General features: G+C 45.5%; 1 protein-coding gene across 3 annotated transcripts in view; it reads left to right on the top strand.

Moving 5' to 3' along the window:
* Positions 1-18,196, top strand: part of MLXIPL (MLX interacting protein like) — a 162,707-nt gene that overhangs the window by 47,884 nt on the left and 96,627 nt on the right. For all 3 annotated transcript variants that reach the window (XM_088454029.1, XM_088454025.1, XM_088454032.1), the window contains exon 4: positions 11,097-11,186. In XM_088454029.1, coding sequence (XP_088310155.1) covers positions 11,097-11,186 — 90 coding nt within the window. The remainder of the gene's footprint in view (positions 1-11,096; positions 11,187-18,196) is intronic.

The following is an 18,196-nucleotide window of genomic DNA, read 5'->3' as shown; positions in this document are numbered from 1 at the left end:
TTAGCTCCGCAGCCCGCGTTTACACAGATGGGTTTGTCCCAGCAGTCAGTGGTGTCGTCACCCATGCAGGGTTTCCCACGACAATTGGTGGTACCCCACAGTCTCCCTATTTCCCCGCTCCCGGTTTCTCAGGAGCCGGCGTGGGTTAACTCCCTGATGAGTTCTGTACAGCACTTGTCGGATGTGTTGCAAGGGGAGTCTGTGATGCGGCCACATGAACGCCGGTGGCGTCTCTGTCGGCTCCTTATGAGGATGACGAAGGGACGTCTGATGATGGGGAGATTCTGGATCCTTACGATCAGGAACCTCTCCATACTAAGGACGCTGACGCTAAGTCCAAAGTATATATTCCTGGACTTATTCGGGCAGTCCGCACAGCCTTGGTGATTGAGGACGAAGTTCCCCCAGCGGCTAAATCCAAGTATGCCTTTTTTAAAGATGTGAAGGGCGATGCCACAGTCTTTCCTCTTTCTGGTCAGTTAATGGACCATTTAGAGGAGGCGTGGAAACAGCCTGGCAAACGTTACCAGCCGCAAAGGCGCCTGGCGGTGGCTTATCCGTTCGCGGATAATTATTTTGCAAAGTGGGAATCCCCTCCACAGGTGGATTCTCACGTGACCCGTCTTGTCCGTAGTGCCACATTGCTGATGCCATCCATGTCCTCCCTTAAGGATGCTACGGACCGCAAGGTGGAGATCTGCCTGAAGTCCGCTTATTCCCTTGCCGGGGGGGGGGGGGGCAGCACGGCCGGCTATGGCCATTTGCTGGGTTGCCAGAGCGATGGAGCGCTGGGCGGATTCATTAGAGGCGTCTTTTGATTCCGACTGTCCGGCCGAACAGGCGGAGTTGATTGGTAATCTCCGTGATTCGGCCACTTATATCAACGAGGCGGCCTTAGACATTAGTACCCTGGTGTCTCGAATTTCTTCAGCAGCGGTGGCCACTCGTCGCACCTTGTGGTTGCGATCCTAGAAGGCGGACGCTGATTCCAAAAAGGGTTTGGAGGCGTTGCCATTTACCGGAGAAGTTTTCTTTGGTCCGGATCTAGACAAGATTGTGGCCACGCTGGCGGCAGCCAAATCGGCATGTCTCCCGTCGGCCGTTGCTCCTTCGGGTTCTGGACCATCGTCCTTTCGGTCTTATAGGGCCCAGGGCAGGCCCAAATCACAGTCTTTTCCTCGACAGGCTGATCCTAAGAAATCGGCCAAGCCCCGGAAGCAGGCATGGAGTACCAGACGTCCGGCCCCTAAGCCAGATGACAAGCCTGAGGCCTGACGGTCCGGGCCTCCCTTTGGGGGATCCCAAAGTGGGAGGCCGCCTGCTGCAGTTCGCCCGGTGTTGGTCGGTTACCACGACAGACACTTGGGTTCTCGAGGTGGTCTCCCAAGGGTACGCCCTCTCTTTCCGGCACAGACCCCCGGCTCGATTCTTCACCACGGGTCTACCATCAGACCGGAACAAGGCCACAGAGCTGCGGAAGGTCTTGCACACTATGCTCCAGGTTGGAGTTATAGTGCCTGTTCCATTCTCCCAGAGGGGCCAGGGTTTCTATTCAAATCTTTTTTTGGTGCAGAAACCCAATGGGTCGTATCGTCCGATTCTAAACCTCAAAGCTCTCAACAAGTCTTTGCGGGTGTTGAAGTTTCGGATGGAGACCCTACGGTCCATCATTCTGGCGCTGGAATCTGGGGACTACATGGTGTCATTGGACATACAGGACGCTTACCTGCATGTCCCTATTCTTTCGCGCCATCAACAGTTCCTCAGGTTTGCAATCCGCAGCGACCACTTCCAGTTTCGGGCATTACCTTTTGGCCTGGCGACAGCACCACGTGTGTTCACCAAGGTGATGGCGGTCATGGCGGCTTCTCTGCGGCTGCAGGGAGTCCGTATGTTGCCGTACTTGGATGACCTTTTATTAGTGGCAGGATCTCCCGAGCTCCTTCTACGCCACTTGGACCTGACCATTGCACTACTGCAACGGCACGGCTGGTTAATCAACTGGCAGAACTCCACTCTAATCCCGTCTCGGCGGATTCTGCACCTCGGAGCCTTATTGGACTCAGGACAGCAAAGGATCTTCGTGACGGGGGAAAAGATCTCTGCTTTACAGTCGAGGGTGCGCAGTTGTCTCCACAGCCGCCGGGTGTCTCTACATTCGGCGATGAGGTTACTGGGCTCCATGGTGTCGGTGTTCGACATGGTGGAATATACCCAGTTTCACTCCAGACCTCTGCAGCACCTGATCCTGTCCAAGTGGAATGGGCTGCCTCAGTCTCTGAAGTCCCAAACGATTGTGCTCACCCCGGAGGTTCGCCTGTCCCTTGCCTGGTGGTTACAGACGACCCATCTCAGCAAGGGACGTCCGTTCTGGGTTCCAAATTGGGTCCTGTTGACAACGGACGCCAGTCTTCGGGGCTGGGGAGCAGTTTCGGGTCCACACTTGTTCCAGGGCAGGTGAACGCCGACAGAAGCGGAGCTTCCAATCAATATCTTGGAACTCCGTGCGGTCTTCAATGCTCTCCAGCAGGCACATCGAGTTCTCCAGGGTCGTCCGGTACAAGTCCAGTCGGACAATGCTACCACCGTGGCCTACATAAACAGGCAAGGAGGAACCCGAAGTCGGGCGGCTCTCGTGGAGGTCTCTCGGATCCCGGTATGGGCGGAGCGCAATCTTCCGGCCATATCAGCGGTCTTCATCCCGGAAGTGCTAAATTGGGAGGCGGACTTTCTAAGTCGCCAGGACGTTCATCTGGGGGAATGGTCCCTGCACCCGGACGTTTTTCAACTGCTGGTGGACAGATGGGGTCTTCCAGAGATCGACCTCATGGCGTCCCGGCACAACAACAAGTTGCCGGTGTACGGGTCTCGCACAAGAGACGAAGGGGCGTCTCTGGTGGATGCTCTGTCCGTCCGGTGGACGTTCCGGTTCGCATACCTGTTTCCTCCGATTTCCCTTCTTCCACGGGTAATCCGGAAATTCAAACAGGAAGGAGGGACGCTCCTGTTGATAGCTCCCGCGTGGCCCAGACGGCACTGGTTCTCAGACCTTCAAGGTCTGTCCGTGGACAGTCCCCTGCGGTTGCCGCTACGACCGGACCTTCTGTCACAGGGTCCCTGTCTTCACCCGGACCTGACTCGGCTGTCTTTGACGGCGTGGCTGTTGAGACAGCCATGCTGAGGTCCAGGGGGATTTCCAGCTCTGTGGTGCGTACCATGTTACGAGCTCGGAAGCCGTCTTCCGCGAGGATATACCATCGCGTGTGGCATACGTTCTTCCAGTGGTGTCGACCGAGAGGGTATGCACCGCGGGAATTTCGTCTGTCTCGGATTCCTTGCCTTCCTACAAGCGGGACTAGATCATGGGCTTCGCCTTGCTTCTTTGCAGGTACAGGTTTCGGCCCTGTCTGTCTGGTTTCACCGTAGGATTGCTACAATTCCGGATGTGCGCACCTTTATGCAAGGTGTTCTCCGCATTCAGCTGCCCTTTGTTCCACCTGTGGCACCTTGGGATTTGGATGTGGTCCTGAGGGCTCTCCAGGGACCGCCGTTTGAACCACTGGGCTCAGTGGATCTTAAATGGCTAACAGCTAAGACTGTTTTCCTTCTGGCCATAGCTTCGGCCAGACGTGTTTCTGATTTAGGGGCTCTCTCTTGTAGACCCCCTTTCTTGATTTTTCATGGGAACAGGGCAGTGCTCCGCACTCGACCTGAATTTCTTCCCAAAGTTGTTTCCCAGTTTCATGTTAACGAGGAAATGGTTGTTCCGGCCTTTAACTCACCTGGTCTTTCAGTGGGTGAGGCCACTTTGGATGTTGTGCGGGCCTTAAGGACTTATGTTGACCGGACTTCTTCCTTTAAGTCGGACGCCTTGTTTGTCCTCTATGGCTTCCGTAAAAAGGGTTGGCCTGCTTCAAAGCAAACTTTGGCAGCCTGGATCCGTATGGCTATTTCTGAAGCTTATCTTCATGAAGGCCTGCCAGTTCCTCCTTCTGTGAAGGCTCATTCTACTAGGTCTGTGGGTCCTTCGTGGGCAGCTCGACGTGGTGCCTCTGCAGTCCAGATCTGCAAGGCTGCTACGTGGTCCTCTGTCCATACCTTCGTGAGGTATTACAGGTTTGACACCTTCGCCTCTCAGGATGCTTCCTTCGGGCGGCGGATTCTCCTTTCAGCACAGGAGCGTCCCCACCCTTAAAGGATACTGCTTTGGGACATCCCCAAGGTATCCTGTGGATACCCTATGGACCCTGAAGTAGAAAATATGAGATATGGTAAGAACTTACCTTTTGTTATCTCTATTTCTACGAAGTCCATAGGGTTCCACAGGACCCGCCCTGTCGCACCTGTGCTGCAGATGGGCTTTGCTCTGGTCACCGGTCTTTCCGTCTCCCTCTGGTGAGAATGTGATTCTTGTGTGTGTCCAGATCTTTTTTCTCTCTCTTCCTTCTCCTCCTTCGGCCTATGGCTTGGTAACTAACTGAGGTGCCTTGGCTCGGGGGCGGGGTATAGGAGGGGGATCCTAGTGCATCCTGGGAGGCTGAAAGCTTAACTCTATGGTGCCCGATGACTGACGTCACACCTATACCCCAAGGTATCCTGTGGAACCCTATGGACTTCGTAGAAATAGAGATAACAAAGGTAAGTTCTTACCATATCTCATATTTTTTTTGTGTGGATTTCCAAATAGTTTGCTTTTATTAATTGTATTTCAAAAAATCTAATGAAGAGTAGGGACTTCCGGTTCCGGCTCCCATGTGACCACGTGCTCAGCGTGTGAGCTCCGTTGCTGCCCCGGCTTTTTCTTTTGTCACAGCCGCAATCGCGGCTCCAAACCCAACGCTTCAGGCGGATCTGCGGAGTGTAGACTGTGGGGCACCTTATGGAGAGATATTTTCCCCTCAGATGCCAGCAAAACAACAGAGGCGTACTGAAGCCAATATGGGCGCCGCGTCTGGCACTGCAGAGGCAACCCTCCCGCTGACAGTGGACCAGCCTCTCCTGCCTTAGAAAATCCTTTGACATATGATGAGGTGGTGAAAGCGATCCAGGAGACTACGCGTCCTATTATGGACTCCCATTCAGCAAAGCTGACACAGGTAGCGCAGGATATCAAGTCTCAGATAAAACAACTTGCTCACAGAGTACAGATTACGGAGGCTAGTTTAGGTGAAGCATTCCAAGATGTTGCTGACCTTTAAAACTACTACAGCTTCACTTCAGAAGGCACAATATCAAATGATAAGTAAGCTAGGTGACCTGGAGAATAGATCCAGAAGAAACAACTTACGAATTGTTGGGCTTGCTGAATCCCTTTAAGGGGTAGAGCTGTATCGTTTTTTGCAATTTTCTCTGCCTGAATTGCTAAATATCCAGGAATCCTGCTCCAATATAGTAGTAGTAGTAGAGAGCTCATCATCTTGGTGCGGTACGTGCAGCAGCAGACAGCTGACCACTTGTGGTAATATTTCGTTGTCTGAACTTTTTGCATAAAGAAGCTATATGGTCTGCTTCCAGGAGATAGTGACCTACGCTGGAATGGGACAAAGATACACATATTCCAAGATTATTCTGCGGAGGTAACAAGGGCGCAGAACAGTTTGCACCGGTCTTTGCTCGCCTGATCAAGAAAAATAGAAGGTTTGCTTGGCTTTATCCTGCACGCTTACGCCTATTTGATGGGGACACTTATAACGATTTTTTACAATCAGAATTATTTACTGCGGCTTCCTTCCATTCTCCTCGGTGCTCAGAGACAGATACGTGAGAACTCTGTGATATGGCTCTGTATAATTAACTATATCTATGGGTTACTACTCGGGTGTTCCTATATTGTTACATGTTTCTGCTATATCTTTTCATTAACAGAGATATGGCTGTTTATTCAGATTATGTATGGGTTCTTCAGTGAACATTTATGTATCCCTGGGTTATTTATATTAGTTTTTCACTATTAGCTGGGGTATGCTAGGAGCTTTATTATGATTTATTGGTATTCATATACTGGAAGTTCAAATTTACCATGGCATAGGGGCATATTTATATCCCTACTTATGTTTTTTTTTTTTAGTTATCTTTTATTGCCCCCCTTTTCTTTCCTGGTGTGTGCAGTTTTCCCCTCATATGTTTACTCATGGTGCATTACTGGTTATTATGCCAGCTGGACCGGTGCTTTACAATACCTTATGACATGAATTACCCTTTCTCATGGTATTGGATATGACTAGCCTGACATTTGGTACATGGAACGTTAACTCTCCCATTAAGAGGAAAAAAAATTCTGCTCTACATAAATAAAATTAAATTTGATATAGCATTTTTACAAGAGACGCACCTCTTCCCGCCAGAATTGCTAAATTGAATACATTAAGATGGTCAGTGTTGGCTTCTACCCCATATTCTTCCAAGGCCAGGGGAGTCGTTATTCTAATAAAACAGGGCTTGCACACGACGATCCAATCAGTTGTTACAGACCCACAACAGTGTTACATCATTGTAGATGTTTTAGTGAATGCCACTAGGTTCTTATTGTGCAATGTTTATGCTCCTAATACGCATTCTAAAGCTTTTTTTCTTACAGTTGCTTAATAAATTGTATGGGCATTTAGATGCATCAATTATTTTAGGGGGAGATTTCAATTTAGTCTCTTCCCCCTTGATGGATAGGAATACTCCCCCTCCATTAGGAGATCTTCCTCCGAAGTTTGGTATTCCTTATATTTGTCGCCAGTTGCAAGCGGTAGATGTATGGAGAGCATACTATTCTCTGGAGCAGGACTACACATGTCTATCTGCAGCGCATGGCACTCTTTCCCATATTGATTACTTGTCGGTGTCGACACATTTGTTCTATAGGGTTTAGGATGCTAAAATAGAAACAATCTGCATATCGGATCATGCCCTGTGTTGGATGAAAATAGCTATCCGAGTGGATAAAGACACGGCATTTCCCGTCTCATTTGTCCAATTAAAATTCCACAATATGCTAGACGCAGCGTGTATGGATTACAGGCATATTAATAAGGGAGGACCCATTGTTGCTTTGGCAAGCTTCCTAGTCAGTGTTGAAGGGAGTAATTCTTTCTTATTGTAAGAAGAGAGATAGGCAGCAAGGAGCTGCATATTTAGAGGCGCAGTCCAATCACACACTTGGCAATGTGCTCACGATCCGACGATGTGTCCGATTTCCCCTTGAACTCTTCCCAGCAGCTCCCCGTCAGTCGTGGGCACGATTTGTTGTTAATAACTGTCCAATGTGACAAACGATCTATCGTGCCTCCCAACTATTCCAGTGCATCGTGACTGAGATTGGCAAATCTGCCCTACAGCATGGCAGATCTGAAGATGCGATGTGCGGCCTGCGGGGACGCGCATCGTGATCGTGAGTGGACACTCACAATTTGGGCATATTTTACACGATTTGTCGTCTTGATGCGTCGGAATTGGGCAAATCGTGTAAATAACGCTAAGCGTGTAGACAGCTTTTACCCAGTCTTATCAGCAGTTTAAGTCCGCCCCCACCTCAGCCTCGAGAGCAACCTATCTTAGTTGAAGGTATTGTTCCCTGAAAGCACTATAGACTCATGTTTCAGAAATATTTGCGTCAATATCTCTAAATCGGAGTTGCTCCCCCTCTCTTGCGACACGTCTCAGTTCAATCAGCATCCCACATTGTTTCAATTTCCCATTGTTAAAACTGCCCTTAAATATTTTTTTTATTTTAATTCATTATAAGCTAGAAAATATTTATTCAGCCCAGTATTAGCTTCTCTTTCTAGGCTTCTGACTGTTTGAATCTTCCTCTATCATTGTTGGGTAGGGCCACAGTTATGAAGCTGTCATACCTATTACAGATGCTCCCTCTAATTCTTACAAAGAAGGACATGGCATGTGTAGATTCCCTATTTTCCAAATGTTTGTGGGCAGGGAGGAAGCCAAAAATAGCATACGCTAAATTGAAACTAACATGCTCAAAAGGTGACCTGGGTATTTCCGATTTGGGAGTTTTTAGTAGGATTGCCTTTTTCAGATATATTATGGATTGGACCTGGAAACGTTCTATTTTTACGAATTATACTGTGGAGGAGCAGCATTACTACGTACCTAAAAATAAGCTTCCTACCATTGTTCTCTTTAATATATTATGTAAAGATATGTATGCTGCATGGTGGTATATAAACATTAAAATACAAAGAAATCAGAGGTATTCTCATTTTACTGTGTTTTGGGGTAACCCAGTTTTTCTTCTTGGACTGGAGAATCCACTATATCGGAGATGGAGAGAGGTTGGATCTTGTCTATTCGAGATGTATTCGATCCTGGAGGCTCTACATTATCTATCCAAGAATTGAAGGAAAAATTTAGATTGCCGAATAACAATTTCTTTATGTATTTACAAATTTGCCACTTTGTCCAGACTATGCCGCGGACTGTTTCCTCGGTAGATGATTCTGATCCTATCCAAGACCTATTGTCTTTTACTCGATCTAACATTTATAGCTTACAATACTATTATGCAGATTTTAAGGGTAATTGTGGCAGACAGACAGTGGCGGCAATCTGTTGGACGGAAGATGTCCCAGACGTTAACAACATTGAAGTCTTTCTAAAATACGTACAACTAGCATTTAAATATCTTCACTCGGCATCCTTACAGGAAGTTCATCTTAGGGTGTTACACAGGGCGTATGTTTCTCAGGCTCAGAGAGCGCATATGGTACCTGAGGAATCAGGATTCTGTCCAAAACGAAACCTGCAAGGTGCGACCTTTTTTCATAATTTTTAGACTTGTGGGAAAATAACTAAATTCTGGCATAACCCTGTTCATTTTCTCAATCAGACATTCTCTCTATGTTTAAGTAAGCGTCCTGTACCTTGTCTTTTCTTACAGTTTTCAGAATGGAATTTGGGTTCTAGGAAAAAAGTAATGATTCCAGTTTTAATGGTAATCCTTACTGTAACACAGAAGGTGGTTTTGAGGCATTGGATAAGTAGATTATCCCCCACAGTTGTGGAAGTTATACATATGTTGCTTCGCGCCTTGTACTTCGAGCGCCAAGCTATCCTCCCAGATATTGAGAATGGTGTTAAACGGTTTTACAAAAAATGGGGTACTTGTATTGAAAGTTTGAAGGAAGAGACTCAGGACCTCATTCAGAGGTGGTCGTAAGCGTCCGCTCGGTCGTACCCAGCGATGTTCACAAAACAGTGCATGCGTAAGTTTTGCAATTCGCGTGCACAAACTAGCTGTTGCGATCGGAAATTTCTCTCTCCTTCAACTTGGCCAGGTCGTTAGTTTGAGTGACAGGATGAGGTGTTTGTGGGTGGTAACAGGGGAAGGTACTTGTGAACGGGGGAGTGGAGATCCGAACGCAGGCGTGCCTAACTATGCAAACGGCGTTTTATGGGAGTGCATAATTAACGAAGTAGTGTCATAGCACACGTGACATGGGAGGTTTTTACACTGACTTGATCGTAGTGCTTAAGAGAGGGTATGGTCAACCTTAAGCTCTACGACCAGCTCCGATGGTCTCGATTAATCCTTATATGCCCGGAGATGACGTGTATTGCGAACGAGAAGGGGGCGTGTTTTTATTCTGACGGCCGCATCCTCCCCTCGCTCATCCAGCTAACGATCCCATCTTAACGACGCAACTTGCGAGCGCTTCATTTGCATATCCGGCCCCTTTTCCCTTACGACCGAGCGGCTGCAACGACCGACTCTGATTCATTGCGGTATTCAATATAGCGTATGCACGCTGATCATTGCGATAGTATGCTAATCCATAGCAATCGCATTGGCGCCGCAGCGATACATAAGGACGCCCACTTTACTCTACACGCACATCCGTATTGGTTAGCAAGACTGCGAAAACATCGATACAATCGAGTACAATCAGACCCATACGCTCAGTTAAGGCAGATCAGACCTGACTCAGGAATTGCTTACTTCAGCGCACGCTATGAGGCCTCAGGCTGCGTATGGTATCACAGTGGATAATTTATGCATGCCCATGCAATGGCGTTGAAACGCATTGCCACGCCTGCGTTCGGCCAAACAACCCCCCCGTCACCACCCACAAACGGCACTTCCTGACAATCGCTCTGTGATGGGTCTGCGTAGTCACTGCGATCCCAGTCCTGATCACAATGACTGGTTAGCGCACGCGCACTGCGATGCATGTGCAGAGCGCAACAATCGGCCGATTGCGTGCGTATAAGCAACTGTGTTCCTTGCTGAATCAGGCCCTCAATCTCCTATCCAGAAGCTCTTCCAGAACGCTAACTGGTTTTTGTATAAAAACGGCTTGATGCCTCCTAGTAAAAGATTATTATTACATTGATTTGTCATTCCAATAATAATTTGTGATACTTTCATGTTTGATACCATGTCTTGATGTACAGTATGCATATGTACCTGTGGATGTTCAGTCTTCCCTTCCCTTACCTTTTGTGTTCTCCCCCCATCTTTACTTTATTATTCCATTCTAATACTTGTTTTATTTTGTATTCAGTGATTCCTGTGAAAATTCATATTGTTCACATGCACATCTTTTTTTTTTTTAGTTATTTATATAGCGCACACATATTCCGCAGCGCTTTACAGAGAGAATATTTAGCCATTCACATCTGTCCCTGCCCCAGTGGAGCTTACAATCTATATTCCCTAACATATGCTCACACACATACACACTTATGGTCAATTTTGAGGGGAGCCAATTAACCTACCAGTATATTTTTTGGAGTGTGGGAGGAAACCGGAGTACCCGGAGGAAACCCACGCAAGCGAGAATATACAAACTCCACACAGTTAGGGCCATGGTGGGAATTGAACCCATGACCTCATTGCTGTGAGGCAGTAACGCTAACCATTACACCGTCTGTGCTGCCCACTATGCACTTATTGTATTTTACATTTTGTGCTGATTTATAGATGTGTTCTATATGTTATCATCTGATATATTTCGCTAATAAAGAGTAAAGGAAATATATAATGATATATGAAGACTTGGGAATTGTATTGTGCAGTCAGTACATAACTAATCCCCTTCACAGTCCTCTGCATTCAATCCTTTCTATCTTTCCTTTGTGGTCTTCAGGCGGTTGTGCTGGAGGGGAACTACTGGAAGCGCCGGATAGAAGTGGTAATGAAGGAGTATAACAAGTGGAGAATTTACTACAAGAAACGGGTAAGAAACATACGTCTGGGTTTACATTAGTCTTTGTGTTGATGGTGTTGGTCATTAGGACCTGTATGGAACCAGTCTGCTTTGTCTTCATCTAAATACACTTGCACGTGTTGCCCTCAATGAAAAACCAAAGCTTTCTTTCAATATTGAAATTCCTATTGAAATAATTGAAATAATTTACATTGCAGTAGTAGGGGGAAGGTATACTACATTCAATAATGTGTTTTATAAATCTAGATCAAAGCATATTATTGTGAAGCTTGTGAGACTGCAAAATATATAGATATGTCTAACAATTAATTTATTTGTATGGCAAGCAGCTGGCATAACACTATTTCACATTGTTATCCCAATTACCCCAATTTCATTAGCCGAACTATAGGAGAACGGTGCTCTTTTACTAAGACACGGTTCTATCAGTACCTTAATAAAATAATGAAGAACCTCTTACAAATAGAATGCCGTTATGTAGTCCTCAGTTCTGGGACAGGTGCAGAGGTGCCGTATGATGACGGGAGATATATACTAGTGTTATGGTATGTGTGTATTTAGATAGGGATCTCTGTGGTCCCATACACCCCTCCTTTTGTTCATCGCTTGTTATCCTATTCCTGCTGTGATGCATTCTCCACTCAGTAGGGGCCTTGTTTAGCGTCAGGATTAAATCTATTTAAAGGGTTTCATTTTCCACCCCCATTCAAATCAGGTCAAACCATGTTGCATTCTCTAATCAGTTGTCTCTAATCAGTTGTGAGTCATAGCCAGCTGCGCGCCCTCACCTGTGCACTTTTCACCCAGTGATCAGCACGCTGGAGCCCTTCCGAGAAGGTGCCCACTGTGATGTCATAATTTGTGACAGATACCCACCACCAAAAAGACTACAGGCTACAGAACTACAACTACGGAAGCCTGCAAGGGTCATAAGTGGAAGGCAAATGTTATATGAATACAAGTATACAAAAAACGCAGCCTATACTGTGAAGAACAGATCATACTAGAAAAATACTTAATCAGAGAAAGTATATACATCAATAATATAGCCATAAATATACTGGTCCTACAATAAACTTCTAAAAGTCTAAACTTCTATTAAATGATAACCAAAGGGATGCTCACTTAGGCCCTGATAAAGCGCCGCTCGCTGCTGGCGGGCGCTCGCTCTGAATGTGGGTGTTTTTTTTTTTTTTTCCAGCTGCTCGCAAAGCTGTGGGAGACCACTCACAGCTTGTGCGAGCAGCCAGGAGACCATCGCGATTATCACGATCATCGGGCTTGCGACGAGACCCTGGGGTAGGGTCTAGCTGCCGCAAGCCCGAGTGGACTTCCTGCTCTAATAGAGAAGGAAGTCCACAACTGACATCACTAGTGATGTCAGTAACCCCTCCCAACAAACGCCAGGCGTTCCTAAGGGAGCGCCTGCGTTTGTTCAGCCACCCCCCCTACCCGCCCACAAAACGGGGCGAGCAGTCACTCACCATCGACAGCCGCCCCGTTTTGTAGCAAGCGACGCATGCGCAGTGCATTACCATCGAGCCGCTTGCGAGCACACAGCGCTTGCGAGTGGCCCTGAATCAGCTCCTTAGATCGCAGAAACTAGAACTCACTACTGGAAACATTGAAAATTAAGTTGTTCATTTAGGCCCACTGGTGACATGGTGCCTAGTTTATAAATGCATCGTGTCTCTAATCTTAAGAGTTCCTTGCCTCGATCTCCCCCCAAAGCCGCCAGATTGTGTTTTGCTAGCAAAAATTTTTTGCTACTGGCTGATCACTGCTACTTTTGGTCAGTGCAGTACGTACTACACTTCTGTGGAGCGCCATGCGCTCCTTGAACATACGCTCTGTTTTCCCTATATAGTGTTTGCTACAGGGACATGAAATCATGTAGATTACAAATTTCGTGGAGCAGGTGACATGATGTTTCAATCCTGTTAAAGGATGGGAAAACGTATCCCCACTGATCATGTAATTACATGTTGTGCAATTGGGGCATTTGAAACAGCCAGGTTTTTTAGTCATTCTTAGAAAGTGACCCGCTGTTGAATTTCTGGAAGAGGTGATGTCTGATTTAACTAATTTGTCTTTCAGACTACTACCCCTTTTATAGCAATGCATAATTGATTTATTTTGCAGTTCTGTCAAGCTAGAATCACTGGATATTTATCGGCCAAAATGTTCTCACAGGTTTAAAGACTTTGGGGTCTATTTACTAAGCAGTGTTAGGAGACAGAGTGGAAAGTGATAAGGTGCCAGCCAATCAACTCCCAACTGTCATTTTTCAAACACATTGGGAGCTGATTGGCTGGCACCTTATCACTTTCTTATCACTTCTCACTCTGTCTCCGAACACTGCTTAGTAAATAGACCCGTAGATGACTGGCTGGGATATACTTATTGATCCAAGGAATCTTGTTTGTCTTCTGCACCTTATTGTTAGGTGTAAGTAGAGTAATACGTGATTTTTTAAAGCTTTCTCTTGTTGTTAAAATAGGTCCTGTTTGTCATAGCCCCTTTCCTTGAATTTACTCATTGCTATGTCTAATTTATCATTAAGGGAGTTTTTATTGTTAGTAATTCTGCAAATACGTATAAATATGAGAATACGGCGTGCTCTTTTTCAGGCTCAAAGGATGGAAACTATCAGAATGCATGAGGTTGTTTCGATCTGTTGGCTTTTTAAAAACCATAGTAATGAAACCACATTTGCCAATTTCAATATTTACATCTAAGAAATTGACCCCTTCAGAGCTGAAACATATGTAAATTTGACCGGGTGTTCAATTTTGTTATGTGCATCAAATATATTGATAAGATCTTTTTCACACCCTGTCCAAAGTAGTAGCAGGTCATCTATGTATCTCCGATATACAAAGTGATGTCTAGAAATTTCATTGTTGGAATAAAGATCTTTTTCAACAGCAAACATATATGAATTGGCATAGCTCGGTGCTACTGCCGAACCCATTGCGCTGCCAGAGGTTTGCGCATAAAGTTTACCATTGAAGTAAAAGTAGTTTTTCAATAGTACAATTTCTAAGAGAGACATGAAAAACTCTACATCAGGCCCCTTGTATAAGGGGTTATCTGATATCAGCTGACGAGTAGCCATCATCCTCTCATGGGGGTGCATGTGTACAGGCTTTTAACATCAACCGTACAGAGTATGCTGTTATCTGGAAGGGTTCGAATGGATTCAAGAATATTCAACAGTGTCATAGTGTCTTTCAATCAGGTCTGTTCATTTTGTAGGAATGGTTGCAAGAGACCATCCAGGTATACTGACATATGCTGTGATAATGAACCCCTGGCAGAAATGATTGGTCTACCAGGGGGATTACTCAGAGATTTGTGTATTTTTGGAGTTGTGTACAATAGTGGACATATGGGGAAATCTACAGTGAGAGCTTGTTTTAAATCATGTGATATGCGATTATCTTCAACTTATTTATAGATTATGGTTGGGTCACCCTGTAATAAACGATAAGTGGACTGATCCTGTAGTTAATTATAGATTTTCTTTTTATAGTCCTGGATAACGATTGCGCCGCCCTTGTCCGAGGGTTTAATCGTTATATCCTCATATGTACTTAAATTCTTCAGAGCGGTGTGTTCTTCCCGGCTCAAATTGGGATGAATTTGTGGAGGATGATTCCTCATTTCACTTTGTACTGTGTCTTTTAAGAGTAGAGAAAACGTTTTTAATGAGCTATTTGTTGACTGCGGGTCAAACTTGGATCCTGGTTGATGGGGTCTTAATTTAGCTGGAATCAGTTCCTCACTATTTGTTGTATCTTTTTTAGTTTTAAAGTGTTCTTTCAGTCTTGCGGACCTATTAAACTTATAGTTTTCAACTTGCAATGTGCACGGGTCAAACTTGGTTGTAGGTATAAATGAGAGACCCCTGTTCAATAGTTTACGTTCAATTGGGGTAAATTGTCTACTGGAAAGATTGAAAACTATATCCTCCGTGAGGCCGGTGGTCTTCTGTTTCCTCCTCTCCCTCTGGTTCTGTTGCACCCTCCGCGTCCTATGTCTCTTAGCCCCAAAAGGAAGGCTCTTGTAGCTGTACCTAAAGGGTTGATTTGGAATGATTTACCGCTTTCCGCATCACTCATAGCTGTCGTGGATTCTGCAGATGAGTCTGTATTAGACATAAAGCTGTGGTATCTTTTAGGTTTAAGTTGCCTTCTATCATTTTGTGGTGACCCCGTCAGCCAGCTGTACAGTATACCTGTTGGCGATCATAGTCACTCTCAACCTTGGCCAGTTTGGACTTTTTAAATCTAATGAGTTCCTTTGTGTATTGGTCTATCTGGGATTGTAACTTTTCTATCCAATTATTTGATATTTCTTTAGACAGTGCTGGTTTGTGTGCAGATTCAAACGCACTTCAGTTGTCACGCGTGATATTCAGTTCTTTGGTGGCCTCCTCTAAAACGAGGAGGATAAGATCAAGAGAACATTTATTTAGGATTGCTATCCACTTATTACAAAACGGTATGTCATGCCTACTGATAGTTGGGACATTTTTTATCCTAAATCCTCCCGGAATCTATTTACTTTTATAGTAGTCTGACAGCGTGATGCAATGGTAGAGGTAGTCAGTTTCCCTCTTTTTCAATTTTGACCATTCATGAAACAAATCTTCATTAGTTACATTATCCTTTTCTGTTAGCTTTTCTTTAAATAAGATTGCTTCTGCATCCGCTGCCGTATAGCTAAACGTGTCACCAATCTGTGTATACATACACGTACTTGCAAATATTGGCGATAAGAAACTTAATATATCGGGACTACAACACGATAATTAATAAATATGCCACTTCTGGGCCCCATATTAATGTATATATAAATACATACAGTATATATATCCCTCACACAGCCCCCCCCCCACACACTCAGATCATCCCCCTCATATAACTCTCCCCTTCTCACACAGATCCCACACTCTCTTAGCTCTCCCTTCCTCGTACAGCCCCCCCCCACACATATATGCAGCTCTCTATACTCAATCAGATCCCCCCCATACAGCTCTCTACCCCCTCACACTGCTCTCCCGCTCACTTACACAGACCCCCCCACACACAGCTCTCCCCAATCATTCAGATTACCCCCTCATGCACATACAGTTCTCCAACCATACAGATTCCCCCTCACACAGTTCTCCCCACCCACACACACAGCGCTTCACCCACACATTGATCCCCCTTCCCTAACACAGAACACCTTCCCTTTCTACACCGATTACGGTCCTCACTATCATAGCGCTCACCTAACCATGGGAGATCATCTGCTGATCCTGCAACACATTGAGAGATCAGTGTCTCCATACTGGGAGCGTGGTGTTGGTGTGGCGGGAGCCACGAGTGGCGGGCTGCTCCGCCCACACCACGCCCCCTGCCTTGAAACGCTGATCTCTGAATGTGTTTCAGGCTTTGCAGTTGTTTCCGCGACCACCCTCCACCCGTGCCCCCATTTCTGCTAACAGAATTAGGGTATGTGCTGACAACCCTAAGGGGTTAGGCACTAGGAGAGAGGTTTAGGGTGCAGGGAGGTGATGCTTAGACACTTCGGGGTGGAAGGGGTGGGTTAGATTTAGGTACTGGGGTGGGAGTGTTAGTTTAGGGTGCGGGGAGGGGGTGGTTAGGTTTAGGCACTAAGTGGGGAGGTTAGGGTTAGCACCGGGGAGGGAGAGGTAGGGGTAAGGGTTAGATTGCATTGTTCCTTATGGGGGTCTGGCTTTTGACTGTCGGGATGCCGGTTTCTGTATTCTGATCAGCGGCATCCCAACCTGCCGAGATCTCATACCCAACCCGCACAGAACCTGCCAATACTTGATATCACCGAAACACTGCAGGATAGGCTATGGCAGGGCTGCACAACTGGTGGTCATGAAGGTATTGTTCCCTGAAATCACTATAGACTCATGTTCCAGAAATATTTGGTCCGTGAACAAATGCTTCATGGAAATGTGTGTGGCAGAAGTAATCTATGATATCCTACAGCATTGCATTTTGAGATAAGGTGGGAGGGAAATGCACATTTGGTGGGCCCAGAAGGGGTGCATTATCTCCATAGTTATAGCACTTCTTAGAGGTGAACAGTATGATTGCTGAGCCTGCTGGTCTTTGGTCTTATGAATACATTGCATGATTACTAGGTGTACTGCTGCTATATATATATATATATATATATATATATATATATATAATGTCATAATCCAAATATCAGCTGCCAGAATTATTATATAATCTCATCAATCTGTGATTTTAGGCATACACTTCCTTAGCCTCAGGAAAAGCACCTGTTACTAAATTTGACCACAAGGTGGAGACCTACAGACTAGCAGCAACAAGTGATCAAAACAGTGTTTCGGATTTGTACGCAAACCCGATGGTTTACGTACAATACCGATGGTTCTTGGTCTGCACAGAATCAAGACTTAAAGTGCCCATACACAGTGCGATAAAGCAGCCGATCTGACGGATTGGTACGATATCGCTGCTATAAGGGAATGATATCTGGGAATGCGATGTGCCAGCCAGGATGGTCGGCCACCCGATCGCACCGTGTGTGGGGACCACCCGATATGCGTCCATCAGAACCCCCGTCGCGTCATAAGGTGCATATCGCATCATGTATGGGCGGCTTAAGTGTAATGGAGACCATATCATAAATTATAGTGGTAGCTTTCTTAAAGACAACAGATAAAATTATTTTTACTATATTTTCTTTATAAATCCATACCCCGATAGTAAGTCCGTACAAATAATATGCTGTCTATAAATTGACAACACTCAGGTTTGCAATATAATATAAAAAAAAAAAAATTAAACCCTGTATCACCGAACCAAATATTGCTCTGACAAGCAAAGGGTATGCAAATATAAATACCACAGTAGCATATATGCATATATATATATATATATATATATATATATATATATATATATATATATATATATGTATATATATAATATTGTAAGGGGTTTTGCTCCAAAAAGTATTTA

Source organism: Taudactylus pleione, unplaced genomic scaffold (assembly GCF_031769625.1).
Source record: "Taudactylus pleione unplaced genomic scaffold, aTauple2 ptg000040l, whole genome shotgun sequence".
Classification (NCBI taxonomy): Eukaryota; Metazoa; Chordata; class Amphibia; order Anura; family Myobatrachidae; genus Taudactylus; species Taudactylus pleione.
Note: the sequence above shows the minus strand (reverse complement) of the source record. Positions and strands in the feature narration are given on the sequence as shown.